The 27,909-nt window shown below is 54.3% G+C and overlaps 1 protein-coding gene across 1 annotated transcript; it reads right to left on the bottom strand.

The window, feature by feature from the left end:
* Positions 1–13: 13 nt before the first annotated feature.
* On the bottom strand, positions 14–26,312 carry ATP6V1B1 (ATPase H+ transporting V1 subunit B1). Its single transcript, XM_075535343.1, has 14 exons — positions 26,195–26,312; positions 14,722–14,777; positions 7,957–8,055; positions 7,684–7,777; positions 7,155–7,232; positions 6,265–6,404; positions 5,335–5,436; positions 5,025–5,122; positions 4,122–4,245; positions 3,778–3,928; positions 3,597–3,679; positions 2,123–2,227; positions 1,830–1,959; positions 14–1,704 (listed from the first exon to the last, which is right to left on the bottom strand). The coding sequence occupies exons 1-14, from the start codon at positions 26,310–26,312 to the stop codon at positions 1,541–1,543; spliced, it is 1,542 nt and encodes a 513-aa protein (XP_075391458.1). The 3' UTR covers positions 14–1,540.
* Between the last annotated feature and the right edge of the window lie 1,597 nt (positions 26,313–27,909).

Below are 27,909 nucleotides of genomic sequence, written 5' to 3'. Positions count from 1 at the left end.
CTGCTGTCCCTCTCTCAGTCAATCCCCACTCTTAATGACCCCACAGGACAGAGTAGAACAACCCCTCTGGGCTTCCAGGTGTTAGCCTGGAGTAACAGACAAGTGCTTTAACCAGGGTGCCACCAGCACGCCTTAAAGGAACACCAGCCAGCTGGACTCTGGCGCCTGTTGGTTTACACATTCGACTGCTGGCCATCCCTCCGAGGGAGAAAGATGAGAGGTTGTCTCCTCCTGGCAGTTCTGTGGTTCTATGGGGTTGCTCTGTGTCAGCAAAGCTGGGGCTTTTCCTCCGCTTTCTGCATCCCTCCACCCTTTGCCCCTTCCCCTGCTCCTCACAGCAACTTCTCCTTTCCTGACTGGAGCAAGGCAGATTCTCCCCCAGCATTCTCTCCGACTCCAGTCAGACACCTCTTCTTCCTTGGTTGTTCCTGAGCTCATATTCCACCAAGGAAATATGGCCTAACCAAATAAGCATCTCCCTGAGAAGAATCCTTTCTGTGCCCGTTAGCACACTTTAAAAAGGATCGTTGGCCAAAGATAACAATTACAAAATTCAAATCTGGCAAAGGAAAAGGATCAAGGCTAAAATGATGAACACCCAATTTGTAGAAGGCTCTGGGGGACGGTGGGAGTCCAAAGCCCATCTGCAGAGTACCTGGTCAGACTGAGCCACTGGCAGATCCGCTCAAGCCACAGACGAGACTTGAACAGCCTCACTACCAGGCAGAGACCACTGTACTCTTGATTCTGCTGGACCAAGCTCCATACTTGGCCAGTTGACCTCCCTTGTTCTGGGTGCACGTATGTCTTACTTACTTTCTGCCATGACAGAAATTTCTTCCCTGACTTTTTGAATGTTGATTGGGGGGGAGGGTGTCTTCTTTTTCTTACTCATTATTTGTATTTTTGTCTTCAAATTATCATTGTTTTATCCTTACCATCTTGTTTTCAATTTTGTTTTTTATTGTTTCTGTTGGGATACTCAGTTTGTGAAGCACAGGAGGAGTGGATGCATAGTGATAACAACTGAGACCAGGCCTGGCAGGGGACACAGGGGTAGAGGGTGGGTGTTAGGGAGGGACAAGGGATTTCAGGAATAAAAAAGAAAGGCAGGAGGGGGCAGGGAGCACTAGAACTGATTGTGATTACTTAACTCATTTCAAAGGTGATTTAAACATGGAGGGGGGAGATTCTAAAATGGATGTGGTAAAGATTGTACAATTTTCCTAGATATAATTGAACTGTTGAATTGTGTGATATGTAAATTATGTGCCAATAAAACCGTGTAAAAACATGAAAAAGGAAACCCAAGTACCTATCACCCAACTTTAGCCATCAGTTCAGCTTTCACTTAAGATCATGCATTCTTCTCCTCAGTGTTTTTCTGAGTTGGGTGGGAAGCGTTTACAATTAAAACTTGGGAGACTCCTAGCAGGTCAAAACATAGGCTAGGAGTAGAGGTGGGTGGGGTGGGGATGAGAAGGGGGTAACAAGCGCTCACAGGGAAGCGGGTGCAGGGCGGTGGGGCAGTGTGGGGCTACTAGAGCGCAGTGTCTGCAGCTGGGTCCTGGGGCACCCTCTCCCGAGGGTAGAACTCGTCCAGGACGCTCTGCGGGATGCGCTTCAGCATCTCCTTGGGGAAGATGCGCAGCAGCTGCCAGCCCAGGTCCAGCGACTCAAACACCGAGCGGTTCTCGTAAGGGCCTAGACAAAGTCCAGTCCGGCGTTAGGAGCGCGTGGGGCGGGCCGAGGGGGCGGGGACACGGCCTGGGTGCAGCGGGCGGGGGGGGGGGGGGGGGGGGCGGGGGGCCTCACCCTGCGGGCCTCACCCTGGTGGATGAAGTTCTTCTCGAACTTCTGCAGGAACTCCAAGTAGAGCAGGTCCTCGGGGCTGAGCGCCTCCTCCCCGACCACGGCCTTCATCGCTTGCACGTCCTTCCCGATGGCGTAGCAGGCGTACTGGGGGAGGGCAGGAGAGGGCAGGGGTCACCGCAGTCCAGCGGCCCCCACTCTGACTGTGCTGCCGAGCCCCTTTGGGGGAGGAATTGGGTCAGGAGAGAAGTTCATGGGCCAGAAGGGGCTCACACCTCCAGCGCTGAGCCTGCAGGCCTCTCCTCCTTACCAGCTGGTTGGAGACATCTCCGTGGTCCTTTCTGGTCATGCCCTCCCCGATGGCCGACTTCATCAGTCTGGACAGCGACGGGAGCACGTTGATGGGGGGATAGATCTGGGGTGCACAGGTGTCCCAGGGAAAGGGCATGACATAACATGACGTTTGTTAACAACTAAACCCTACCCCACTGCCCTCAAGTGGATCCCAAGTCAGAGAGACCCTACAAAACTCCCTGCCATCCGGTCAGTTCTGACTCAGACGTCTGATAGGACAGAGTAGAATCACCCCCTGTGGGTTCCTGGGACTGGATCTCTTTAGGGGAGTAGGAGCCTCATCTTTCTCCTTCAGAGTCATAGGCGGTTTTGAACTGCTGAGCCTTTGGCTCGCAGCCCACCATGTAACCACTTCACCAACAGGGCTCCCAGTTACCCTACAGGATAGAGAATTGTTCCCACAGTGTTCCAGAGAGTAGAAATCTTTCTGGAAGCCGACTGCCTGCACCCCAACCCCACTGCCCCGAGAGGTGGTCTTCAACCTATCTTTCCATTAGCAATGGAGTGCTTCATCCACTGCACCACCTTAGTCCATAAAAGGCTCCCAAGTCCACAGCTGTCATCATCTGGACAACACCTGGGTTGATGTCCCAGATGCAGTAGTTTCGAAGAAAGAGCCTGCCGTGGTGCTAAACAGGGTGCACGTGAATGTCCTGGATGCCACTCATGGGTCCCCCTGGGAAATGCTAGACTGCCGTGTACCGGCAGTACCGAGTACCAAAGAGGGCTAGACAGACACAGGGAGACAGTGAGAACCTGCCCGGTCCACACAGAACACAAAGGCGCAGGGCTTGCTTTTTACCAACTTATGGGACAGACAATTCTCTAACCCTTTGACACATTATGTTCAATCCACTTGACCCCATAGTGCTTATGAGTTGGACTGCGATCCGCATGGTCGGCAGTTCAGAACCACCAGTAAGCTCCGTAGGAGATAGACTGTGTGGCTTTTTGACCAGGGTAAATGGCTACAGTCTTAGAAACCCACAGGGGGTAGAGATGAGTCTGCGTCGACTCAGTGTCAGCAAGCTTAGAGTGTTTTGTGGGTCCCTTAACCGCCATTAATTTTCTAGGGTCCCATACAGGTCACTAGTGCGGGGAGAGAAAGGACACGCAGTTGGCGTCTGTGAGCTGAAGTGGCCTTGACGGCAGTAGGTTTGTGGGGTGTGCCATGGGTTTTCTGTGAACTAACTGAGTGTCTGTCCTCACGACTCATCTGCGCCGTAATCTCAGATCAGAGAAGTGACATTATTTTCTCTGGGTGGCACAGCCAGACCGGCGGGATTCTATCGGGACTGGCTCTCCAGGAGACCCTCCTGTCTGTGATCACACCAGCTTCACAGGTGGTTGGGGTCAGCCTTGCCTGCCCCCCACCACCGAGGCACAGGCCAAGCTGGGGAGAGCAGGAAGTGGGCAGGGCAGGGTGGTACCTGTCTATTATGAAGCTGTCTGTCCACGTAGATCTGCCCCTCTGTGATGAAGCCTGTCAGGTCTGGGATGGGGTGGGTGATATCTACAGGAAAATGGGCTAGCCTCAGTAGGGAAAGCAGCAGGAGGGCTTTGAAGGGAAGGGGCTGGAGGGGCTGGTAGGGCAGCGGGCAGCTCACCCACCGTCATTGGGCATGGTAAGGATGGGGATCTGGGTGATGGATCCACCCCGGCCCTCCACGCGGCCCGCCCGCTCGTAGATGGTGGCCAGGTCGGTGTACATGTAGCCTGGAAAGCCTCTTCTCCCGGGCACCTCCTCCCTGGCAGCAGAGACCTGCAGTACCGTGGGCATGGAGATCAGAAACGGGGAGAAAAGCTGACACACAAGGAAGAGGGGTGGGGGCACAGCTCTATGAAAAATGAGCGGGAATGAGGAGGGGAGAGACAAGAGGAGGAGCCAGGTGGAGGCCAGCCCCCCTCCAGGCGGTGAATTTGAGGACAGGCTGCCACCCGGCTGGGCCACTCACCTCCCGCAAGGCCTCTGCATAGGAGCTCATGTCTGTCAGGATGACCAGCACGTGTTTCTCACACTGGTAGGCCAGGAACTCGGCCGTGGTCAGTGCCAGGCGTGGGGTGATGATCCGTTCAATCCTGGGGGTGCGGCCAGGGGTGAGGGACCTGGGGCCCTTAGTGCTCCGGTGAGTGCTTACTTAGCCCCAGTGCTGAGTGGAAGGTGGGCTGGGGAGTGGGTGTTACTTTCTCATGAGGTTGAGCCCCTGACCCCAGCTCTCAGGCCAGGCAGTGGTTCCCAGGAGGGGGCCGCTTCAGCCAGACCTGACACCCCCTGGCCCCTGAGATTCAGAGGCTGGGGCCTGAGAGGGGCTGGCCCTTGTGGGCCAGGGTGTGAGGAAGGGCTGTTCCTCAGCTCAGGTGACCTCTTGCCCACTCCCCAGGGTGTCACACTTGAGTCCCCTCAGGGTGCTCAGAACCCCCTTGCAGTTTCACCAGGAGCCCCTGGAGTGGAGTCCCTAGCTCATGGCAGCGGCTCTTCCCCAGATAGGGTTGCTGTGAGCTCAGGGTTGCAGCCACCTTCTGGACCCAAGTAGGTTTGCCAGAATTTTTTTCCCCACCCACTTGGCCCTCAAATTTAAAGTCACATTTTCTACATTTTTAAAAGTGCATATTGGCTTAAGGAAATAACCCCTGAGGGCTGGCATTGTGCAATGGCCCAGGAGGTGGCAGGCTGGCAGGAAAGGGGCTCCCTCTGCCGCTCCATGAGCTGCCGCCAGCCCTCCCCAGGCCTTGCCTCCCTGCAGCGCTCTGCCCAGTCTGTAGTCCCAGGGCACCCCTGCACCCTGATATTCTGGGTATTGGAAGAGGGCACAGAGTGCCCGCCTGGGGTCAGTCTGGGCCTCTTGGGAATGTCTCACGTGGGGTCGTTGGCCAAGTTCAAGAAGAGGCAGACGTTCCCCATGGCCCCGTTCTGCTCGAAGTCAGACTTGAAGAACCTGGCTGTCTCCATGTTGACCTGAACACACAGCAGGGAGGGCTGGGAGAGGCCTGGCCACTGGCCCCCCACCCCACCCCTGGCCTGTCCTCTGCGCCCAGCCCCACCTCTTCTCAGTGAACGGATCCCTGAGCCCCCTCTCCCCTCTGTTGTCTCCTGTCAGGTCAGACAGGCTTCTCCGGGAGCAGGGTTGTCCCTCCCCATCAGACAGGCTGTCCCCCAGCCCCTCTTACCCCCATGGCTGCAAAGACGATGGCAAAGTTGTCCTCGTGGTAGTCCAGCACAGCCTTGGACTTCTTCACCAGCCCCGCCTGGCGGCAGATCTGGGCAGCAATCTGTGGGGGGGAGGGGGATGGTTCTGGATAAAGGAGGGTGTCAAAGCCAGAGCCCAGTACACGTCCCATACCCCAGCAGTCCCCAGGAATTTCCCAGAGCCATTTCCAGCCCCCACTTCCCCCCAGCCCAGCCCCTGGTGGGAGGGAATGAAGCTCCAGGAATGGAGGGAATGTCCAGGGAGGCAGCCTTTCTCAGAGGCTGGGGCTCATCCTGTTCTGGGGCTATTAAAGGGCCAAGGGGCCTGTCATGGACAGTGGGCAATTCCAAAGTGCAGTGGTCTCGGTACAGATATGGGGCAACTTGGCTGGGGCCCCAGCCCGCCTGTCCTATTCTCGGGCAGCCTCTTGCCTCCTTCCCAAAGTTGTCTTGTGTAGGTGGGCAGGGGGGCGGCTAGGAGCGGTGCCTATGCCTTCTAACCACCAGACCCTTTTGAGGGTGAGCTGGGTGGGCATCAGAGGAGGAGTCCTTGGCACTTCACCAGGCTGGGTGGCTGGGCACCCCGGGTGGTGGTGGGAAGGGGTCACAGGGCTGCCTTGCACGGGGAGACTCTGCACAGGAGCATCAGGACCATTATCAGGGCCCATGGGTGGGGCTGTCAGCTCTCAGGGACCCACAGGGGGCCATCCAGGGCAGAGGTTGGAAAGACCTGCTGGGGACAACAGGTGACTGGCCCCTGAGGAGGCCTGGTAGCATTCTGGGAGAACAGTGCCAGTCTAGAGGCTGGTGATACCAGCACCCAGGCTCCTGCCTGCTGGGGCCCACCAGGCCAGGCCCCCCACACCCGGCCCCTTCCTCTTGGCCGAGCCTGCTGGCCTCTGAGACCTCACCTCATTGTGGGGCAGCCCAGCTGCCGAGAAGATGGGGATCTTCTGCCCACGGGCAATGCTGTTCATGACGTCAATTGGGGAGATGCCAGTCTGGATCATCTCCTCGGGGTAGATGCGGCCATGGGGGTTGATGGGCTGGCCTGGGTGGGGTCCGGGGACAATCATGGGGACCACCCCAGCATTACCCCAGCCCCCCCGCCCCGCCTCCCACAGTGACAGGGCTTTCTGTGGTAGCACATGTCCACTCAGATGCCCATCCGCAGCTCCTGCCGTGTGTGAGTGCTAAGCTCTGGTGAGGAGGGTGGGGGGCACTGAATTCCATGTGACTGCAGTGTCCATATGCAAACGTGGCCAGGGGGACCCTGGACAGCAGCTCTCGGGAGCAGTGGAAGCTTGCAGGGCCTGGAGGTAACTTCCTATCTCAGGGGATTTCACTCTGTGCTCTATCCCTGACTTGTGGTGTGGCCTTGGGCCTGTCACACAACCCCGGGGGGTTCTATCTGCCCCCCTCTAAACTGAGTCCATAGGGTGGGAGGACTGAGGAGGGCCCCAGCCTGTGGGGACCCCATCTACTTCTGCCAACCACCCCAGCCACTGGCCTGGGAACGGAGCTGGTCAAGGGTGCATGTGAAATCTTCACAGCAGTGAGGACCGGGTAACAGAGACCGGCCAGGAAGGGCCAGGGGCAGCATTCCAGGCTCTGTGTCAGCAGCTGGCCACAGATGTGGGGACAGAGAGGTCTTTTCTGCTCTCATGCCCGATCTGGGAGTCAGTCTGATGAGCCCGGGGGTGGGGAGCCCTAGGCAGAGCTGTCTCTGGATAGGTGATGGGGTGGGGAAGGTGGCTGGGGGCTAGGTCACAAAAGCCATCTAGAGCCTCTGGTCACTCACCATTGATGTCCAAGAAGTCTTCTGCCATGACCGCTGGCCCCTTGTCAATGGGCTTGCCGGAGCCATTGAAAACCCGGCCTGGGAGTGGGTGAGGGGGGTTGCTGCCCACTTCTTCACCTCCAGAATTTCCCACCTGCCCCACTGTACCCCCATCTCCCAGTCCTGCCCCGAGTCTCCTCTCAGCCCTCAGTGACTCCAAGGGAGCCTCTTAGAAGGGCCCTCCCTCCTCTCCTAAAGCCTTTTGCAGGTAGAGAACCTGGTCTAGGACAGTGACTGCGATGGGGACAATTGGGGGCAGGAAGTGGGGAGGGCCAAGAAGGTCAGGTGGGGGGAGAGACCCAGGGGCATGCAGGGCTGATCCGAAACAGGTGGCCGCCTCCCGTGCCTTTGGTAGGTTGAAGCTGCCTGCCTCTTCTCTTAAAGGACACCTGAGCGGACCTCAGAGCGCTCACAGGGGTGCCAGGCGGGGCGGCAGCCATGACGCTGCAGTGGCATTGCAGGGAAGCTGAGCCCCTCCCCTGGCCCTCACCCAGCATGTCCTCTGACACTGGTGTCCGTAGGATGTCCCCCGTGAATTCACAGGTAGTCTTCTGGGCATCGATCCCAGAGGTCCCTTCAAACACCTATGGGACAAGAAGTAGGTTATTCCACTGAAGGGCTTGTGGGAGAGAATGGGGTTCCCATTCTCTACACCCATGTGTACCCAGGTCTGCGCCCAGTGCTTCCAGGGACATAGGCTACTTCCGTGGTGTCAGAACCGGGGGATGCAGCCAATCACCAATACCTGGTGGATAGCTCTTACCTGGACAACTGCCTTGGACCCAGTCACCTCAAGCACTTGCCCGCTCCTCTGAGTCCCATTGGGGAGGGTAAAGTTGACGATCTCAGCATACTGGGCAAACTGGTCATGTGAGTTAGAGAGAGAGAGAAAGAGAGAGAGTTCAAGACTGGAGGGGAAGCCCCCCAGCCTTCCTTGGTCCATCTCACACCTCCCCTCGTGAGCCCAGCCACTTTGGGAAGTGAATCTGTTGGGAATCAAGCTGTGCCCTCCCAACCATGTACGCTGGAAGCCCCACCCTGGGCATGTGACCCTGTGTTTTGTTTGCTTGTGGTCACAAATGATTTCTTTTTAAAATAGTGTTGTATCGCGCTCGCTGTGAAAATGTGCCGTGAAATCAGGTTCCCCTCTGAGAATCTTGGTGTCCATCAATGAGGTGCTGGGCACTCGGCACCTCCCACAATGAGTCAGGGTGCTTTTTTCTTTTCTCGGCTCCCCCCACTCCCACCGCAATCTTCTCATCTTTGCTGTGGAGTCATTGTGACCTTGGGTGATACCCAGGTTGGAAATAGGGCTCCTTCAGGTTGGGAGGTCCCTATCAGCTGAGGGTCTGTCCAAAGAGAATCACTTCTGAGTTTTAAAGAGCAGCATAGTTGACTCAGAGACCAGAATGCACCCTGGAGGGAAGCCAAGCTGGGATGGACAAACCTCTTCCCAAGAAGGACGGAGAGAGGACCTTTGCCGAGAGCCAGGGTGTTGAATGCAGGCGTCTGGCCTTCAGGACCAGGTGAAAAGAAGTTTCTGTTCCTTACACACACCTGCTCGCAGTATTTATGTTACAGCAGCACTCGGAAACTAAGGCAGGCTGGAATGACTTGGAAGCAAGTCCCAGGGAGCTTTACCAAGGCGTCCTAGCTCTGTCCACACAGAGGGCGCAGGAGCAGAACCGCCCAGTAATCAAGAGCACTCACTCCTGGGGCTCCCGTCTTGGCTTCAAGATACCATTATCCACTGCAAGGAACCAGCCGATTCTGGGACTGAGGCTAGGGACCCGGTAAGAGGATCCTGGGACAGCTTAAGACCACACATTAGAATGATGGGGATCTGTTTAAGGGACACAGGAACCAATTTGTAGGGGTTCACACTAGAGAAGTCTGGGACAACTGGAGCGGCCGAATACTAGTGACAGTAATCAATCTTTGTCCCCTGGGAATAAAATAGGAGTTAATGAACCCACAATGATATCAATTTTCAAATGAGAGGGATGAAAAGAAAGTGTTTGGGTTTTTTTTTTCCCTACAGTGGAATGACAATGAATTTAGAAGGAGTGATTGAATTATAAACCTCGCCCAGAGCAATAATTCAGGCAAGAAACATCACTGGGTGCTGAAGCCAGTAGGTGAAAGATAAAAACTGGGAGGAATATTGACAGCCCCAAAGTATCCCTATAAAATATGCAGAAATAAAAAGAAAGAATACATTTACAGTGGAGACAAATGGAGATGCCACTCTCTCAAGGGACCTTTACTGCTGGGAATTCCGGCTAAGCCACCCCAGGGCCTGCAGCACAGGTGGGGGGGAGCGGGAGACGGGGTGCCCATGGCAGGAGGTGAAGAGGATGTGAGGACAGGGGTGTTAGGGTGCAGAGGAGGGTGCTGCAGCGCGGTTGGGAGCCACGAGAGGGCGCGGAAGAACAGGGAGATGGAGAGCCGCGGGGGACTGTGTCTCTTCAGCGGTTCTCAACCTGGGGGCCACGACCCCCTTGAGGGTCAAAGGACCCTTTTACAGGGCTCGCCCAAGACCATCGGAAAACATAAATATCTCAAACATATAATTGCATATTGTTTTGTGATTCATCACTATGCTTTCATTATATTCAGTTTGTAAACATGAAAATATATGAAAGGGTCGGTCAACCCCCAAAGGTCTCTCAACTCACAAGACATGAGAGGGTTTCCAGGGTTAAAGGCAACATAGGCAGACATTTTTACAGAAATTTAAAAGAAAAAAGTCAAAAAAAGAAAAAGAATGACTATGTATTCTTATAAAATCACATAAGTGAAAAGGCAGAAATGACTGTAAAGCACTGAAGGTGCCTGTCCCCTATTCCATCTCTCCCACCTCTGCCTCCCCTTCCCGGAGAAAGCAAGACTAGTCCCTCCTCCTCCTCCTCAGCCCACGCAATGTGAAGACCATTCATCCCGGGAATGGATAAACATAAGCTTATAGTATTGATAACTATGGTACAGTCCTATAAATGTATTTTCTCTTCCTTATGATAATCTTAAAAACATTTTCTCTAGCTTATTATTATAATACAAATAACATAAAATATTAAGGGTCTTCCACAAGTACATGGAAATTGTGTCTTATGCAAACACTATTATGAAAAAGATTCCTTTTTTTTTAAGACTCCTTTTGTTAAAAACCAAAATAAATTCATAGTAATTTGCTATAGCCTCCCTGAACAGAATCTAGGCTGGGGCAGTAAGAAGACGAAGGTGTCAGTTTGGAAAGCGGGCCAGTCCGAGCAACAGGGATTCTGTTAAAATCTAAGCAAGAGCAGACCTGGAATTTGTGGCAAGGCATGGGTGTCAGACTGGTGAAATCCCTGGTGCTTACAAAAACAACGAATGGAAAGTCAGTTCAAGCAGGAAGGAGCCAATGTTGGCGATGAAGCCCTCCACAAACATTTCCAAGGAAGTCACTCACCTTGCGCCCTAACTGAAGATCACCAGCCTAGAGCAGGCGCAGTACCAGCACCACGCACTGCACACCTTGCTGAAGTCCGCTTACACCCGCTAACTAAGCAAGATCCAGGAAGCCTTCTCTTCTTTCTGTCTTTTAACCCCGTCTTGCCACAGACTTTTGGAAGTTCCCTTCTATGTGTTAGTCAATTGTAGGCAAGGCTTCCAGTCAACAGTGACCGTCCTTAAGCTCTTAGGGAGTCAGATGGATTTTTGAAGGGTGGGGCAGCCACTCCTCCCTCTACCTCATTCAAAAGACGGCTCTGCAGTGAACCCTGTGAGGCCCAGAAAGACACCTGCTTTTGTTCTTTGGGGTCTCACATGTTCCTGCCTCCGATAGAGTGCAGTCTTACCATTTTCCTACCCCTTCATTTTGGTGGGAAATCTTAGCGTTTTCCTGCCTATCAGATATTTACATGACAATTCATAACAGGAGCAAATGACAGTGATGAAGTGGCTCTTTTGGTGCTGCTGGTTCGGCTCCACGCTAGGCTGCTAACCACACTGTTCAAGCCCAGTTGGAAGAGTCACTGATAACTAGTCTCAAAGAAGAAGAAGACTAGAATAAACTGTGGAAACCAGACCTGTGTAAGGCACCTGCCTTTTCATTTGTGTGATTTTATAAAAATACATAGTCATTCTTTTTCTTGACTTTTTTCTTTCTCATTTCTGTAAAAATGTCTGCCTATGTTGCTTTTAACCCTGGCAACCCTCTCGTGTCTTCTCTATCCTTTCCCCTCCAGCGGTTCTCAACCTGTGAGTCGAGAGACCTTTGGGGGTTGACTGACCCTTTCACAGGGGTTTCCCAATTCATAAAAGTAGCAAAATTGGTGAAGAAAGTTGATGGTGCCCAGCTATCAAAAGATATAGTATCTGGGGTCTTAAAAGCTTGAAGGTAAACAAGTGGCCATCTAGCTCAGAAGCAACAAAGCCCACATGGAAGAAGTGCACCAGCCTGTGTGAATCACAAGGTGTCAAAGGGATCAGGTATCAGGCATCATCAGAACAAAAAATCTTATCATTGTGAATGAGGGGTGGGGAGTGCAGAGTGGAGACCCAAAGCCCATTTGTAGGCCACTGGACATCCCCTTACAGAAGGGTCTCAGGGAGGAGATAAGCCAGTCAGGGTACGATGTAGCAATGATAAAACATACAACTTTCCTCTAGTTCCTAAATGCTTCATCCCCCCCTTCCACTATCATGATCCCAATTCTACCTTATAAGTCAGACTAGACCAGAGGATGTACACTGGTACAGATAGGAACTGGAAACACAGGGAATCCAGGGCAGATGATCCCTTCAGGACTAGCCATGTGAGCGGTGATACTGGGAGGGTGGGTTTGAAAGGGGGAATCGATTACAAGGATCTACAAGTGCCCTCTTCCCTGTGGGACAGACAACAGAAAAATGGGTGAAGGGAGATGTCGAACAGGGCAAGATATGACAAAATAATAATTTATAAATTATCAAGGGCTCATGAGGGAGGGGGAGCAGGGAGGGAGGAGAAAATGAGAAGCTGATGCCAGGGGCTTAGGTGGAAAGCAAATGTTTTGAGAAGGATGAGGGCAATGAATGTACAAATGTGCTTTACACAACTGATGTATATATGGATTGCGATGAGTTGTATGAGTCTGTAATGAAATGATTTTTTTAAAGTAGCAAAATTACAGTTATGAAGTAGCAATGAAAATAATGTTATGGTTCGGGGGTCACTACAACATGTGGAACTGTAGTAAAGGGTCATGGCATTAGGAAGGTTGAGAACCACTGTCCTAATTGCTTTCTTATTGTGTATTGCCAATCCCTTTACCCAAGTTAAGGTGCACTGGTAGTGTCCGCATGGTGGGCAGTTCAAACCCACCAGCAGCTCCATGAGAGAAAGACTGGGCTTTCTCTGCCCATCAACAGTGTCAGTCTTGGAAACCCACTGAGAGTCCACATGGGCAGTGAGAGTGGGGGGTTTGCTATTGGGAAGAGTGCTGTGAGGGACACAGGTGGACCCTTATCTCTTTGTGTCGTGGCTCCTATCTTTCTGATACAAACGACGTGGAGGGGTTGCTGGGTGTTTTTGTCCCCAACTTTGTGAGGAAGCGCCAGCGTGCTCGCCAAGGCAGTTACGCCACTGGGCATTGCCACCTCAGTGAATGGGGGCTCCAGGCTCGCTTCAGCTGCCCACACATTTGCTGTTTCCAGGTTTTTTGTTTTATTTTAACTTCTGCTAATGCTAGGCTGAGAGGCTAGCTCCTGGTGGTTTGGCTTTGCATCTCTTGAATGGCTACCAAGTGCAAGCACTTCTTCCTGCGTCTGCGGCCACCAGACTAGGTCTTTGGTGAAATGTCTGTTCCGGTCTTCGCCTGGTGTGTGGTACACGTGTTATGTGCTGTGGCCCAGAGCATTCAGGAACCCTGAACCACCGCGCATGGGCCCTTGGAGGGACCCAGTACCTGCAAGAAAGCTCTCCACCACAGATGGCTCCCCTGCACAGTATGCTGGGAACGTTGGGAAGGGGAGGTTTCCCAGGGAAGAGCCCCAGCAAGGGGTTGGGGGATGTGGATCGGTCAGGAGGCAAGGGGGTGAAATCAACCCCCAAACCAAACTCACTGTCAAGTTGATGCAGACTCTTAGCAATTGGTCATTTCCAAACTGCTGACCTTGCAGTTAGCAGCTGACATCCAACCACCATGCCACCATGCCACGGGGGGGAAGAATGTGCCAAAGTCCAGAGACATCAAATGACAGCTCCAAGCAGACAGGCTGGATTTCTCTGGGTGAGGAGGGGTGCTAGGACCTTGTAGGAACCTTTATTGAAAGGACTCTTAAGATGGAGCCCCACTCACTCCCTCCCTCACCCCCAGCTGAAATAAGTGTGAAACTGTAAAACTCTGAGCTGCAGGTTGGATAGAGATAGGGAGGGGTGAGAGAGCTGGTTGGAGGAGGGGAAAGAGGTTGGCTGTTTGCCTAGCTGGGAGGGTGTTATGGATGAAAAGATCAGTGGTTCTCAATGTCCTACTGCCTCGACCCTTTAATACAGTTCCTCATGGTGTGGTGACCCCCAACCATAAAATTATTTTCATTGCTACTTCATCACTGTCACTTTGCTACTGTTATGAATTGGGCAACCCCTGTGAAAGGGTCGTTCCCCCACCCCCAAAGGGGTCGCAACCCACAGGTTGAGAATCTCTGGATTAAGTTGTGCCCCCACCCTCCAAATGAGGGCATTTTAAACCCTGACCCCTAGGTCTGGGGTTGTAATCACACTAGGAAAGGGGGTTGTTGGGTTAATGGGGCAGGATCTGTCTCAGGTGTGTCTTGAGTTGTCTCCTTTAAAATATAAGAGATGAAAGAAACCAGGGACTAAAGCTGCTCCTGGGTGGTGGGGGGAGGGATGGGGAAAGAAGCTGGGAGCAGACTCACATTGAGACCCAGCCCTCTCTCTGAGCTCCCCTAGGGCTTGGAGCCTCCTCCTTAGGAACCCAAACCCTGAGCGTCTGGTTTGCTAAAGCCCCCATTTCAGATGGGTGTCGGAGGCTGAAACAGGTTGATGTCTGCAGATGCCCACAGGGTGACCCCATGCCTTTGTGGCCCAAGAATTCCAAGCCCCAGGGGGCTGTCAGGGCCCTACAGAGAGCACCCCACATCCCATGGCCCATCCCCTCTGTGACACCCCCTTCCCTTCCCACTCAGTGGCTGGCAACAGGTGGCCTTGGCCATGTTAGCTGCTCCTGCTCGGCCTTCTTGAAGAGGTTAGATAGCAGGGAGGGTTCACAGCCTTCCTACTGATGGAGAAGAGGAGGCACAGCTGGCCCAGGCTCCATGCTTGCGCTCTCGGTGTCTGAGGCCCACTTGGGGAGGCCAGGCTGGGAAAAGGAGAAGGGGATGGCGCAGCTAGGAGACAGTTGGAGAGGAGAGGAGAACGTGGGAGTGATGGGGGTTTAGAAAGAGCAGGGCAGACCTGGGGAGTTCTTTCGGGGAAAGGCAGTTTTTAACAAATCCTGCGGATGGGAACTCCTTCAAAGAGGTGGGGTGAGCCAGAAGGTCTTACCTTGACCTGGTCCAGCACCACCAGCGGCCCGTTGACGCTGCACACGGTCTGGTAGGCTGGGGGAGCAGATCGGTGGGTGAGGGCTTGCCTGACCCCAGCTCCCCTCACACCCTGACACAAGCAGACCCTCCCTCCCTTCACACACACACACACACACACACACACACACACACACACACACACACACACACACACACACACACACCCTGCCTTTCTGCCCGGTGTGCCTCCCCCTCCCCAGCCCAGGCCATCAGGGTCATTAGCTGTGACAGGGCCAGCCACCATTGCTGTAAGGGTCGTGCCCCTGCCCGCAGGGCCTCCAAAGTCCCAGACACCTGCAGGAAGCAGGGGAGGGCCCTAGAGGGCAGAGGTCTCCTGGAGTCCCCTCACTGTGCAGAGACCTTTAAGCTGGTCCCTCCAGCCGCTCAGCCACCCTCCCTACCCTAAGGCCCACTCCCTCCTCTTCCCTCCTCCCTCCTCTCCACTCACACATTTGAAAAGCTTCTTCCCTCCCCAGCTGGGGCCAGGACCTGTCCTCTGCTGCCCCTCACCCCCCTTCAGCCCACACTGAGGGGGCACTGTGTTTGGAGAGGGTGGGAGGGGGTGAGAAACCCAGAGAGTTCTGACTACCCCCTGCCACAGGGAGCCCCACTGGGTGGGGGGGCAGGGGGACGTGGGGAGGGCTGCTGCGTGGGGGAAGGCGGCGCAGAAGGTCCTACAGACTAGTGACTGGAAAGGTCATGGGAGCTGTGAGGTTAGATAGCATGAACACTTCCTAACCCACCGTCCAAGGCAAGAGCCTGGGGCTGTCTGACAGGACAGTTGAGACTCTGCTAGGACAGTGGTTCTCAAGCTTCCTGATGCTGCGACCCTTTCATACAGTTCCTCATGTGGTGGGGACACCACCCCCCAACTGTAAAATTATTTTCATTGCTATTTCATAACTGTCATTTTGCTACTGTTACAAATCATCGTGTAAATATCTGATAGGCAGGATGTATTGTCATTGTTACAAAGTGAACGTACTGGAAGGGTCCTGATGAATCACAAAACAATATGTACGTAATAATATATTGTGAAATATTTATTTCTAATGACAGAGAAATGAAATTTGGTCTTGAGGCATGGTGTAACATGGGTAACAGTCTTCACGCCGGGTCCTCCTATGTGGGCATATCTGCATTTGGGTGGACCAGCCTAGAGACAGATGGATAGAGGAGCGGTGTCTTGGTTCCTAAGACCATCGGACATATGTGTTTTCCGATGGTCTTAGTCGACCCCTGTGAAAGGGGTCACTTGACCCTCAAAAGGATAGAGACCAACAGGTTGAGAACTGCTGTGCTAGGAGGCCTGGTGGCATAATGGTTATGTGTTGGGCTGTGATCTGTGAGGTCAGCAGTTTGAAACCAGCAGCTGCTCCTAAGGAGAAAGAGGAGGCTTTTGATTCCCATAAAGAGTTGTCTTGGAAACGCATAGAGGCAGTTGTACCCCGCCATAGGAGTCAGCATTGGGGGCTTGTGGTGCTAGCTGAGCACCCTAGGACAGTTCCTTTCCCTGGACCTGGGGTCACCAGGACCCTTCCCTGTGGCCCTGGTGAGTTACCAGCCAGGCTGCTGGGGAGAAATCTGTCGAGGGCAGCTGGCTTTCTGTGGGTGCTCGGGTGGGTGCAGGCTGCAAGGACCTCAGAGGAGTGGGCCAACCCCTTCCCAGTCTGAAGGAAAGCAGGGCCCCTCAGGCTGCAAAGGCCTGTGTGTGTCCACTCAGAGGAAGCTCCTGCGTGGGGTCTGCAGACCGTTTGTGCTCCCTTGCCGATGGAAGGTCCCTGGTTGGAACCAGGCAGTGATGGCAGCCAGAAGCAGGTGACAGCAAAGGCTCACCAGCCAGAGGGGTTTGTTTGTGTTCAGAGTCAGACAGGGTATCTGCGAAGGAGTTGGGGCTGGACCCCAGACTGTCGGTTGGGGAGCTTCCCATCAGACTGCAGCCCTGCCTCATGGCTCACTTCCACAGAGGCTTCCTTCCAGGCACGCCTGGCCTCAGCCCGCCAGAGGGAAATGAGACACTCTTAATGCCCAGCCTTCCCAGGCTGGGAGCCAGCAGGTACCTGTCCCATCCGGGTCCCTTTCTTCTGAGGGGTAGGGAGCTCTCGATGTTGGACAGGGATCTTCCAAGAGTACGGATTATCTGGAAAAGTCTGGGCTCTTGGGAGGAACAGGAATAGGCGTCCCCGTGCTGCAACTCAGAGCAGGGGACCACCTGCCTCACTGGGCTCTCAAGTCTACAGCGCCTCTTCCCCTCTCCTCCCTCCTCCCTGTTTCACGAGGAGATGTCCCACCTCATAAGTTAGACCCCACATACACTGCCTGCCTTGATCCCCACCCCAGAGACCCTTCTCCCTGGGGGGTGGGGGGATTGTCAGCACTCTCCCAGCACTGTCAGCTCCCCACCCAGCAAGCCCTGCTGTCTGTGACCCATAGGAACTCCCTCCTCCACTCCCTCCTCCGCAATCCTCCTCCAGCCCTCCCTTTCCCACCTGGCTTCTCACAACAACGCCTCCAGGTGCTCCCATGCTCCCAGGGCCCTCCACCCACCCAGGCAGCAGGCACCCTGAACCAGAGCTTGGGTCCCCTCTTTGTTTGTCATAGTACCTGGAACACCTCATGGTCCTTCCCCACCTCTGGGGCTACTCCTCGGTCCACTTTGAGAACCTGTCCCGTCCCCCCCTCTGGAAGACCTAGAGATGCCATGGGTTCTCATGGCTCAACTGCATGTGGTTCTTTCCCTGGATGGGCTCCCATCCTCGGCCTCCTCCCTTCCTTCTGCAAGTAGAATTTGGGGCCCTTCTGCAGGAAAGGAACCCTGGTGGCACTGTGAACCCCAAGGTCAGAGGTTCGAAACCATGAGCTACTCTGTCTGCTCCTGTAAAGATTTATAGCTTCAGAGACCCTACAGAGTGTTGCCTAACTCCAAAGCAGAGGCCTCAATTTGGGTTTGGCCTCCAGTCTCCCCCCACAAAAAACCCCCCAAACTTACTTCTATGGAGTTGATGCCAACACATAGCAACTTGATAGAACAGGGTCGAACTGCCCTGGTGGGTTTCTGAGACTGTCACTCTTTATAGGAGTAGAAACCCCTGTCTTTCTCCCCAAAGAGTGGCTGGTGGCTTTGAACTGCTAACCTTGAGGTTGGAGCCAACCTGTAACGTAACCAGGGCTAGGCTAAGCATATAGTCTGTGAGCGAAGGGGGGTGGGGAAGCAGCCCTAGTGGCAATAGTGGTTATACGAGCCATAAGGCCAGCAGTTTGAAACCACCAGCTGCTCCGTGGGAGAAAGACTCAGCTTTCTACTCCGGTAAGAGTCACATCTCGGAAGCCCACAGGGGCAGTTCTACCCTCTCCTTTAAGGTCGCTGTGGGTCAGAATCAACTCGGTGGCAGTGAGTGGGGCACATGGTGACCACTGCCAGCTGCTAACTGGCAGAAAGCTGGAGGTGGGTGCCCACTCAACCTTCAGAGAGAGGCCCACGCAGTGCTTTGTGCGTTCTCCACGGCAACCGCCATGCAGACAATTAAAGAGGAGAAAGCAACAAGTGCCATCCAACTGCTTTGACAACAGCAGCCCCTGGATCCCCAAGGAGCTCCTCCCTTCTGGTTGTCATGGGTTCAAGTCCACTCAATGGCCACTTTTTAATTTTTAAAGAAAATAACAATCTATCGGGGGCCACAAGGGTTGGGGGGGGGAGAAGGGAGGGAAAAAAAGGAGCCGATCCCAAGGGCTCGATGGAAAGTAAATGTCTAGAAAAGAACGATGGAATATCTGTACGAATATGTCAGATACAATTAATGTAAGGTTTGTAACAAGAGTTGTAAGAGCCCTCAATAAAATGATTTTTAAAAAACCACTTCAAAGGTATAGTTAAAGCACAAAGAATTATGTATATTTTATTCTAAAAAATTAAAATATTTGAAGCAGAAAAAAAACGGAAAATAACAGTGTCAAGTGAGATGTGGAATGGGAGTCTAGAGCCTCTAATCTCAAAGAGGAGGTAAAGTCAGAGAGCACAGTCACAAACCGCAGAGTGCGCTGGGAGTGCAAACAGCAGCCTGGTGGCACAAGGATTAAAGCTCCTGCGAATGCCCTCTGGCCATCGCTGCTGGAGGGGGATGACCTTGCTATCCGACCAAGACCTTGCTATTGGACCAAGAGCATTTCCAAGTCAAGTGCGGCTGAGGCAGCGAGCTTAAAGTGTAACATCTGATCATTTGATCTCCCCTCAGATCCACTTTAAAGTTGTTTCAGTTTTTCTCATTTTCTGCTTTCTTTTCTATTGAGGTTTTCTTTTTCTGTTTTGTTTTGTCTTGGTTGTTGGTTTTTTTGGGTTGTTTTGTATGTTTCTCTGTATATGAAATCCAGAATAGAGACAGAAACAACATTGATCGTTTCCTAGGGGCATGAGAGGGGAGGTTGGGGGAGACGGGGAGCTAGCTACGATTAGTATAAGAAAGAAGGAAATGTTCTAAAACTGAAAAACTGATTGTAGTGATAATTGGACAACTCCTTTCAATATGAGGGAATCACTGAATTGTATGCTGTGTGAAGTGTTTGTCAATAAAAGTCTAAAAGGAGGGGGTGGGACCTGTTGTTCAAGAAAGAAGAGAATGTTTTGAAACCGATTGTGGTAGCGATTGCACAAGACTGCTCAATGTGTTGGACTGTGGAATGGCTTAGCTGTAAGAGCTCCCAGTAAAATGGTGTTTTTGGGGGGAAAAAGTGCAAAAAAAAGTCAACAGCAGCAGAATGGGGTGAGCAGGCCCAGACTGTGAGCTGACAGAGCCCTTGCAAAACCCCAAAATGTAAACCCTCCCCAATCAGCAAATTTAAAAAAATTGTTAAAAAAGACAAATGACAAAGCAGAGCGATTCGATGCGGCGGTGCCCACATGGGCTGTCAACATTGTACAGTCACCTTTACACCAATGTGTGCAACAGGTCCTAGGCAGCGCCCACCAGGCTGGAAGGCTATTCACTTTTCATTGTACTCACTGATTTATGTCTTTGGGGAAACTTGTGAGTCTGGATTATTTTTCATATCAGAAAAAAATCACTGAAGGTGCTTTGGAAGTCTTTTTTTTAAAAAAGAGGAAGAACTAGAACCGCTTTGGGGCTGAGGCTTCAAATAAAGAAAGACTTTCCCTTCAGGCTCATGAGTTGGAAGATGGGGGCACCTGGCAGAGGAGAGGGAGCCCTGAGAGAAAGATGGTGTCTGTGAGCACAGGCTGACTTCGGGGGTCGAGGAAGGAGAGCAGGCGTGTGGGTGGGGGTGCAGTGGTTTCTAGTGCTCAGTGCTGAGCCCCCACTTCTTAGAATACCTGAGCTGCCACCAAGTTGATTCTGAGTCAGGTAGGCCCATGTGTGTCTAAGGAGACCTGTGGTCTATTGGAATTTGGATGGCTGGGTTTTCTTGGCAGCAGATTTCCCGGCCTTTCTTCAGAAGGCCTGGGTAGTGTAAACAGTGAAGAAGTGGCTTGGCTCATCAGAAACTCAAATTCACCCAAAGGTGCCTTGGGAGAAATACCTTTCTCAGAAGAGTGTTAAGCACTAGGGGTGCATCGCAGAGCCCATGTGTGCCCCCATCACCTCATCTACACCCCCCACCATGTGTCCTGGTCCACACTTATCCCACCTGAGGGGCTATGCTGCCTGCTCCAGTCCTCTCCCAGTGAAAACAGAGGAGACAGAGACTGCACAGAGCTAGGAGGGGGGTAGGCCTAGGAAGATCCCCCAGGAAGAAGGGTAGGGGGCAGAGGCTTTGGGAATCATACACCTCAGTCAAAGAGCAATATCTTCCAGCAGCCACACACTCTCCTTCAGGCCACAGGGGCTTCTGATCAAAGTAGAGCTACAAGGATGGGGGTGGAGGTGGGGAGCCCAGTAGAGGGAGGAGAGGAGGAGAGCAGGGGAGTGGGGTGTGGAAGGACTGGAGTCTTGCTGGCCCCTAGAAATACATCAGACTAGCCCCCAAATGCAAATCCTCGCCACTGGACCAGTAGGTAACATCGCAATAAACCGGAGAAAAGACTGCAGTGAAGGACTTCATCTTGCTTGGATCTGAGCTCCAGGCGTCTGAAGTCAAGAGTTCAGGTGCTGCTGCATGGCACTGGGTAACTCCGCTGCAGAAGATCTCGTTAAAAGGTTGAAAAGCAAGGAGGTTACTTTGAAGACTAAGGTGTGCCTGACCTGAGCCATGCATGGTATTCTCAATTGCCTCCTAAGTATGTGAAAGTTGGATATCAGATAAGGAAGAAGAATGTATGCATTTGGATTACGGTGCCTTCGATGGACAATGGGAGTCCCATGGGCTGCCAGAGGGGAAACAGCCTGTCTTGAAGGAAGGGCAGCCAGCATGCTCCTTAGAGGAAAGGATCGTGAGACACGTATCAGGAGAGGCCAGTCCCTGGAGGAGGACATCATGCTTGGCATTTTGCCGGGCAAAAGGGAAAGGCCCTCCACGTGCGATGGGTGATGGGCTCTGTCATGAGAGCGACTGGGAGGACGGAGCAGGACCAGGCGGTGTTTCATTCTGTTGTACATACACAGGGCCACCATCGGCCTGGGACCCAACTCACTGGCTTTCACAACAGCCCTAAAAACGGAGCCCAGGGAAGCAGGCAGTGAACGGGTGCAGCAATGGGGCAGGGTGAGGGGAAAGAGTGTAGAAAGCCCTAGGGCAGCAGTTCTCAGCTTGTGGGTTGCAACCCCTTTGGGGGCCAAATAACCCATTCACAGGGGTCACCCGATTCAGCACAGTAGCAAAATGACAGTGATGACGTAGCAACGACAATAATGTTACGGTTGAGGAACTGTAGTAAAGGGTCGTGGCAAGAGGAAGGTTGAGAGCCAGTGCCCTAGGGGATCTCTTCCACTCCCACCTAGTCTTTCTACTTCCTGCACGCCAGCTCCCCAGTTCACAGCTCAGTCCGGGAAACCTCCATTTGCTCTGAGGCCCAGGAGGTAGCATCCTTGTTATCTGCCTGGGGGGGGGGGGTGCTGGGCCTGGTGGGGGGCACAAAGGGGAGATGGGGCTGGTCTGAGAGGAACCTGGGGCCACTGCCAAGTGCCAGTCAGCACCCAGAGCGAGCATCTCCCAGCTTAGCAGCCTGATGCTGGAGTCAAGGTGGGCCGTTAGTCTTGCCCCCAGCCAAGGCCACACGGGTGGGCGAGTAGGGCCAGGTCTCAATGGGAAGCCGCCTTTCCCAGCTGTCAAAGGCTCTGCACAGGCATTTCAGCATGTGGTAGGAGGTGTAGGAGGATTGAACTTCTGCACGGGGCCAGGACCTTCAGGGCAGGTCACAGCACCTGTGTGGCTGTGTGTGTTTCCTCAAGGTGCGACCACCTCCTTCATGGTCGAGTCACTGCAGCCCCTCCGCCTCTCCCAAGGCCCCAGCACACTGTCTGGTTCTCCCCTCAGCCCAGCGCTGGGCGCCTTCAGACCCCACCACCTCTCTGGCCCCATGGCCATCCAGCTTTGGGGACAGCCAGGGCGGTACCTACTGAGCAAGCAAAGTGCCCTTGACCGGAAGCCTGGTCACTGGGTGTTGCCCATGCCACTGTGTCCACTGCATGAAGGGGCAAACTAAGACCCTCCAAGCCTCCGAAGCCAAAGGGACCAGCTGGAAGACCCTGGAGGGAGGGCACACACTCCCTCCAGCCGCCCTGCCCACCTACCCACCCCCATTGTCTTAGCTGACACTTTGGAGGGACTGCAGGCTGGGGGAGCCCACTCCCCCTGCCCTCCAGGTCAAAAGCTCAGCGGGAGCGCTCCAGCAGCCCACTAATTAGGGTCAGCCCTGCCACACCTGCAGCTGCTGGGAGGGCACTGAGGCGGCAGGCAGACCCGCTGTGAGGCCAGGATGGGGCAAGCCCAGGGCAGCAGGTCTGAGCCTTCCCCAACCTCCTGGAGGGATTAGGGGAGGGAGGGCAGGGGCTGCAAGTGAAGGGTTCTTTAAACCCGACCCAGGGCCTGCTGGCTGGACCCCTCTCCTGTGACCTTCCTATTCCCATTGGTTTGGCATTCAAGCCCCTGGGTGCCCAGACCTGGCTCCATCCTTCCACCAGATGGCCAGCATTTTCTTCCACACCTTTGCCCAAGCTCTGCCCCTGCCCCCGGGCTCGCATCATCCTCCCAGGGGCTCAGCCGTAGTTCCAAGCCGCCTCCTTCGGAGATGGGGTCTGGGGCTTTTAGGGAACAAGTCCAGCTCCGCTCCATGGGAGTCAGACAGAAAACTTTGAGCTAGATATTGGCAAGGGTTGAATAAGGTGACCATAACAAAGATTCATTCCCCCCCAACCCTGAGGTGAATAGTGTTGGGGTTCAGCCCCTCTTCCAGGTCCATTCCCTTCGTGGACCACTGTTACCCTCCACGTCTGTGAAATCCATCTCTGCCGAGAACCAAAGTCAGAACACCCAACCACATTCCCAACAATTCCATTCCGACACAAAGCAACCCTATTGGACGACGTAGAACTGTCCCCCCGCCCTGGGGTGGAGTGGGGTCTGAGAATGTACATCTTTAGGAGAGCAGGTAGCCTCATCGCTCTCCTGCAAAGCAGCTGGTGGGCTTGAACTCATGACCTATTATACCACCAGGACTTCTTCTGGAACTCCCCCCACTCACAGGCGCACAATCCCTGGGGCTTGGAGCCAGCAGGCCCTGCCCCCAACCTTCCGGTTCCCCCAGTTCTCCTCCCAGCCTCTTCTGTCCCTACATTAGGAAGTCAGAAGGAGCCCTGGTGGCAGTGGTGATGCACTGGCTGAGATGCCCAAGATCAGCAGTTTGAAACCTCCTTGGGAGCAAGGACAGGACTTCGACTCCGATTTACAGCTATAGCCACCAGAGACCCACAGGAGCGGCCCTCCCCTGCCCAGTGGCCGTGGGTTTTTCAGTTGTTCCATCCAGACCAGAAGACCAGACACACGGACAGTGTGTCCCACCACGGAGGCACTACTGCTGCTGCTACTCCTGCCTGCACACAGCTGTCCTCAAACACTCCTGGGTCCTGCACCCTCCCCTCCTCAGTCACCTGGGGAAAAGTAGAAGCCCATCCCAGGGCCTGGAGCAGCGGTTCCCAACCTTCCTAAGACCTCGACCCTTTCATACAGTTCCTCATGTGTTGGTGACCCCCAACCATAAAATTCTTTTCTTTTTTTCATAAAATTATTTTCATTGCTACTTCATCACTGTCATTTTGCTACTGTGATGAATCAGGCGACCCCTGTGAAAGGGTCATTGGACTCCCAAAGGGGTCGTGACCTACAGGTTGAGAACTGCTGGCCGAGAGCCCGCCCCTGGGGTGGGAGGGTATCTGCGCTGGGTCACTGGGTGCTAGCAGCAAAAGCAGAGGTAAGGAGGGCTGCCCTCATGCCAACGCTGCCAATGCTGCCGGCACGGCCAGCGAGCACGGCTCTGGGCACTCCCCTGAGCCAGCTGTTTTGTGTGAACACATAGCCTGGGGGTCGCATGAAGCCACCGTGGCAGGAGCGATCCAGCACAGCCACTGGTTCCAGGTTGGTCAAAACTGTCAGTGTTTTCCCTCGTTCCAGCTTGCTGACTCTCAGTGGGCCTGGCAGGGAGGGAACTGGATGGGAGCTGTCCCAGGACTGGGCGTTCTGGCCTGGAGCGGGCCGCAGGGGAAGGGTTGAGCCCTGCAGGGCCCCTGGGAGGGCACCTCCAGAAGAAGGAGAGGTGCATATGGGTCCTGTTCCTACCAGACTTTAAGTGTGAACTCAAAATCCAAACTCAGTGCTATAAAGTTACTTCTCACTCTCAGTGACCCCAGGAGGACAGTGGAAAAACGGTCCTCATGGGGTCGCAAGGCTGTGATCTTTCCGGAAGTGGGCGGTCACATCTTTCTCCTGCGGAGCAGCTACTGGATCTGAATCACTGGCTGCTGTCACTGGAGCTCCTTCTGTGGCCCCAACCCAAACCCAGCCCACTGCCACGGAGTTCATGCCCACTCACAGTGCCCTATAGGGCAGAGGTGAGCCACCCTGCTGGGCTTCCGAGTTTATCAGTGTAATGGCTAAAGGTTAGCTGCCCGATACCTTACCTGCTGCACCACCAGCACTGTGCCTGTGACCCCGCGGGGCTACCAAACCAGAGAAAGCTGTGTGGGACGTACACTGCCAGGCCTTTCCTCCAAGTCACCCCTGGGTGGACTCCCATTCCACCCTGCCCCTCAGCAGGGGAGCAAGTAAACGGAATGCATCTCCCAGTTGGCACCACTCCTTGCTCCTTTACAGGCCAAGTCTCCTGGATAAGCAGGGCCCCACTCCCAGTTCTCCCCAGTTGGAATGTAGCTCCACCCTCAGCACCTCCTGGGGTGCCTCCCAGTGCCCCACTATCCCCTTACTCGGGTGGCTCCACAACGGGCTTCCACCTTCTGGGCTAGTTGGGGGACGAAAGAAGGATGTGGGAGGGAGAGGAAAGCAGGAAGGACCAGGCTGTACTAGGCTCACTTTTCTTCCCCGCCTTTTGGAGGGGGCTCCCTTCCGCCTCCCCCTCTGCTCCCCACTGCCCTCCCCCTCACATACACACACTCATATAGCCTGGGAGCAAATCTGACTCTGCTTAGCTGGGGCTAGCTCAGCCGGTTTACCCCAGAGCTGGGTTGTCCAGAATTTGAAAAGGCACCTGGTATGGGAGAGTGACCTTGACCAGCGGGGTGGGGGTGGGGGAGGATCCCTTTGAGCTTTCTGTGCCTCATTCCCCAGCCACAGCCAGGCTACCCTTCTGAAACTACCAGGTCCTCCTCCTGGAGGGCACCCACACCTGCACTTGGGCACCAGGCAGCTGGATACAACGCAGCCACGTCTGCGACATCCCGGACCACACACTCTGAGCCCCTCGGCTCCCCCGGGGGGAGGCACATGTTTCTTCACTGATCACACACATACTCAGACTGTCACACACACATTCCCACATGTCTTCAATTAAGGGACTGTTAGAGCACATGCATTGTACACACACACACACACACACACACACACACAGGCCTGCACCCAGTTATACCTTCTGAACATATCTCAACACACACCCATTGACGGGCCATCCAGCGTCACCCACTCCCTCGTCCTAAGAAAGCACACAGGCTCTCCAGTGTACACAGAGCATCCCAAACACTCATCCTCTGGTACTTCTTCTGCATGTAGAGAGTTCTGGCATGCACGCATGCACGCGCATGTGCACACGCAGGGGCAGTGAGGATCTGGACTCCAGGTCCTAGGACTCAGTACCGCAGGGGAGGGTCCCTGCAGCCACTCTTCAGTGGTACCACTGACTCATTCTCTCTGTCCCAGGAGACCCAGCACCCCCCGACCCCCTGCCCAGCCTTGAGCCTTGGGTTCCCCAGGCGCCTGGGCCCAGTGGCCCAGCTCATTTTCCATCTTGCACCCACGGCAGGGGGAGTGGTCCTACTTACTGACACGGGGGTGGGTGATGAAGTTTCGGGTGATGGCCTGCAGATGCTCACGGGCCACGCCCAGCTCACAGCCATTGCTGGGGAGCCCCCCAGACCTGCTGTCTACCTGCGTGGCCATGGCACAGGGACTGGCTGCCAGGGGAGCCTGCTGGGAGAGCGCTACTACTCTGGAACCAACTGAACCCGCCTGGGGACAGCCCCTCCCCTGCCCTCCTCTCCCCTCCCCTGTGTTGACTGTACACTGGAAAGCAGAGCAACTAGTTCAGGGCTCCTTTCTTCAGAGTGTCCCCGTGGGGCTGGAGCCCTGGGCGGCCGTCAGACGTCAGTCTCCTGGTTTCTCCCACCAGCTGTCATGGGGGTGGGTGGTGGGTGGGGGCTTTCCAGTCAGCCCTGCTTGGGCTGGGAGTGCAAGGTGTGGTGGTGGGGGTCCACCCGTGTCTTAAAAATCGAGCTGCCAGAATGTGATCATCAACATCGCTGAATTACATGTGCAGAAACCACTGCATCGGCAAATCTTTTGTTGTGTGTATTTTTACCACAAACACAAATGTCTACTTTCAGACCTGTCTTCCTCCTGGGCCTGACCATTGGGTCCTGGGAAGCTTTGCTCTTCAGGGACAGCAGACAATGTATGTGTGCTCCGTGGGTGACCGGCAGGTGGGGAGTGGCATGCTGGGATCCACTCCACTCCACTGGGCTTCGGGCTCCCCAACACCTCATGTCAGACTCGGGACTTCCTGGCATTCCTAAGCACTTCCCCCACCCCTACTGCCAGAGCAGGGGCAGGGGTGCATGGGCCCTTTGTGAAGCTCTCCATGTCTCAGCACCCCACTTTGAGTGGCTTGGGTCAGCCCACTTGGAACCAAAGCAGGGACTTAGCAAAATGAAACACTCAAACCAGCAACTGTCGCCCAGGCCACCCAGGGACAATCTACCTGCACCCTCTGGCCTGAGAAGCCGGGCAGCCTCCAGTGCCTGGCACGGCCCCCTTCTTTCAAAGAGGAGCAGTGTGGTTCCAAAGGACCGCTGGGGAGAGGAGCTCTGCGGTGAGGGTACAGCTCTATTGCTAGTGGTGAAGGTCAGCCGAATAGACAGGTGTGGTCAAATGACGGAACCACATGCGTACACACACACACACACACACACACACACACACACGGTACCCACAGCACTTCCCTGCACTGTATTTGGTGACTTCCTGTGAGTCCTGGTCCCACTGTGGGCTAGGTCTGAGGGTCAAACCCCACAGCCACTCTGCCTGAGAATGAGGCGGCCGTCTGCCCCCCGGAAAGGTGACTGGTCCCGGACACTCTTGGCGTTGACTGGTTGGCAAGAGGTTTGGTGTGGTTTGTGACTCTATCATTATTTTTAAAACAAAGAAGTTGAAACTGTCTTGAGCCAAAAGGAAAAAGTAGAATTCTTTTCCAAATGTGTTTACCCAGCAGCGTTGAGTGGCAGACCCTCCCCAGCATGGGCCTGGGGTCTTGCCCGAGTTGACCTTTGATGAGGCCCCTCCCTCTCTCTGGACTCTGGGCTACCTTCCCATCAGCCTGCGTGTGTGCCTGCACCTCAACTCTGGCAGGCCCGGCACTGTGCCTTCCCGTGGAGGAGAGTGTTTGTTCTGGAAAGAGGAGCTGGCAGAGGGCCATTCGGAACCACAGACAGCATGGACTTCGGGAGGTATGGCGGGCCTTGGGACGCCCAGGTGGGTTCTA

This window comes from Tenrec ecaudatus, chromosome 17 (assembly GCF_050624435.1).
Source record: "Tenrec ecaudatus isolate mTenEca1 chromosome 17, mTenEca1.hap1, whole genome shotgun sequence".
Classification (NCBI taxonomy): Eukaryota; Metazoa; Chordata; class Mammalia; order Afrosoricida; family Tenrecidae; genus Tenrec; species Tenrec ecaudatus.
Note: the sequence above shows the minus strand (reverse complement) of the source record. Positions and strands in the feature narration are given on the sequence as shown.

Excerpts from the sequence above, each read along its gene's own strand:
- ATP6V1B1 (XM_075535343.1), bottom strand. The coding sequence starts at position 26,312 with ATGGCCACGCAGGTAGACAGCAGGTCTGGGGGGCTCCCCAGCAATGGC. Across the intron at positions 8,056-14,721 it reads TGGTGCTGGACCAGGTCAAG|TTTGCCCAGTATGCTGAGAT; the intron begins GTAAGACCTTCT and ends TCACATGACCAG. Across the intron at positions 2,228-3,596 it reads GACAGCTTCATAATAGACAG|ATCTATCCCCCCATCAACGT; the intron begins GTACCACCCTGC and ends TGTGCACCCCAG.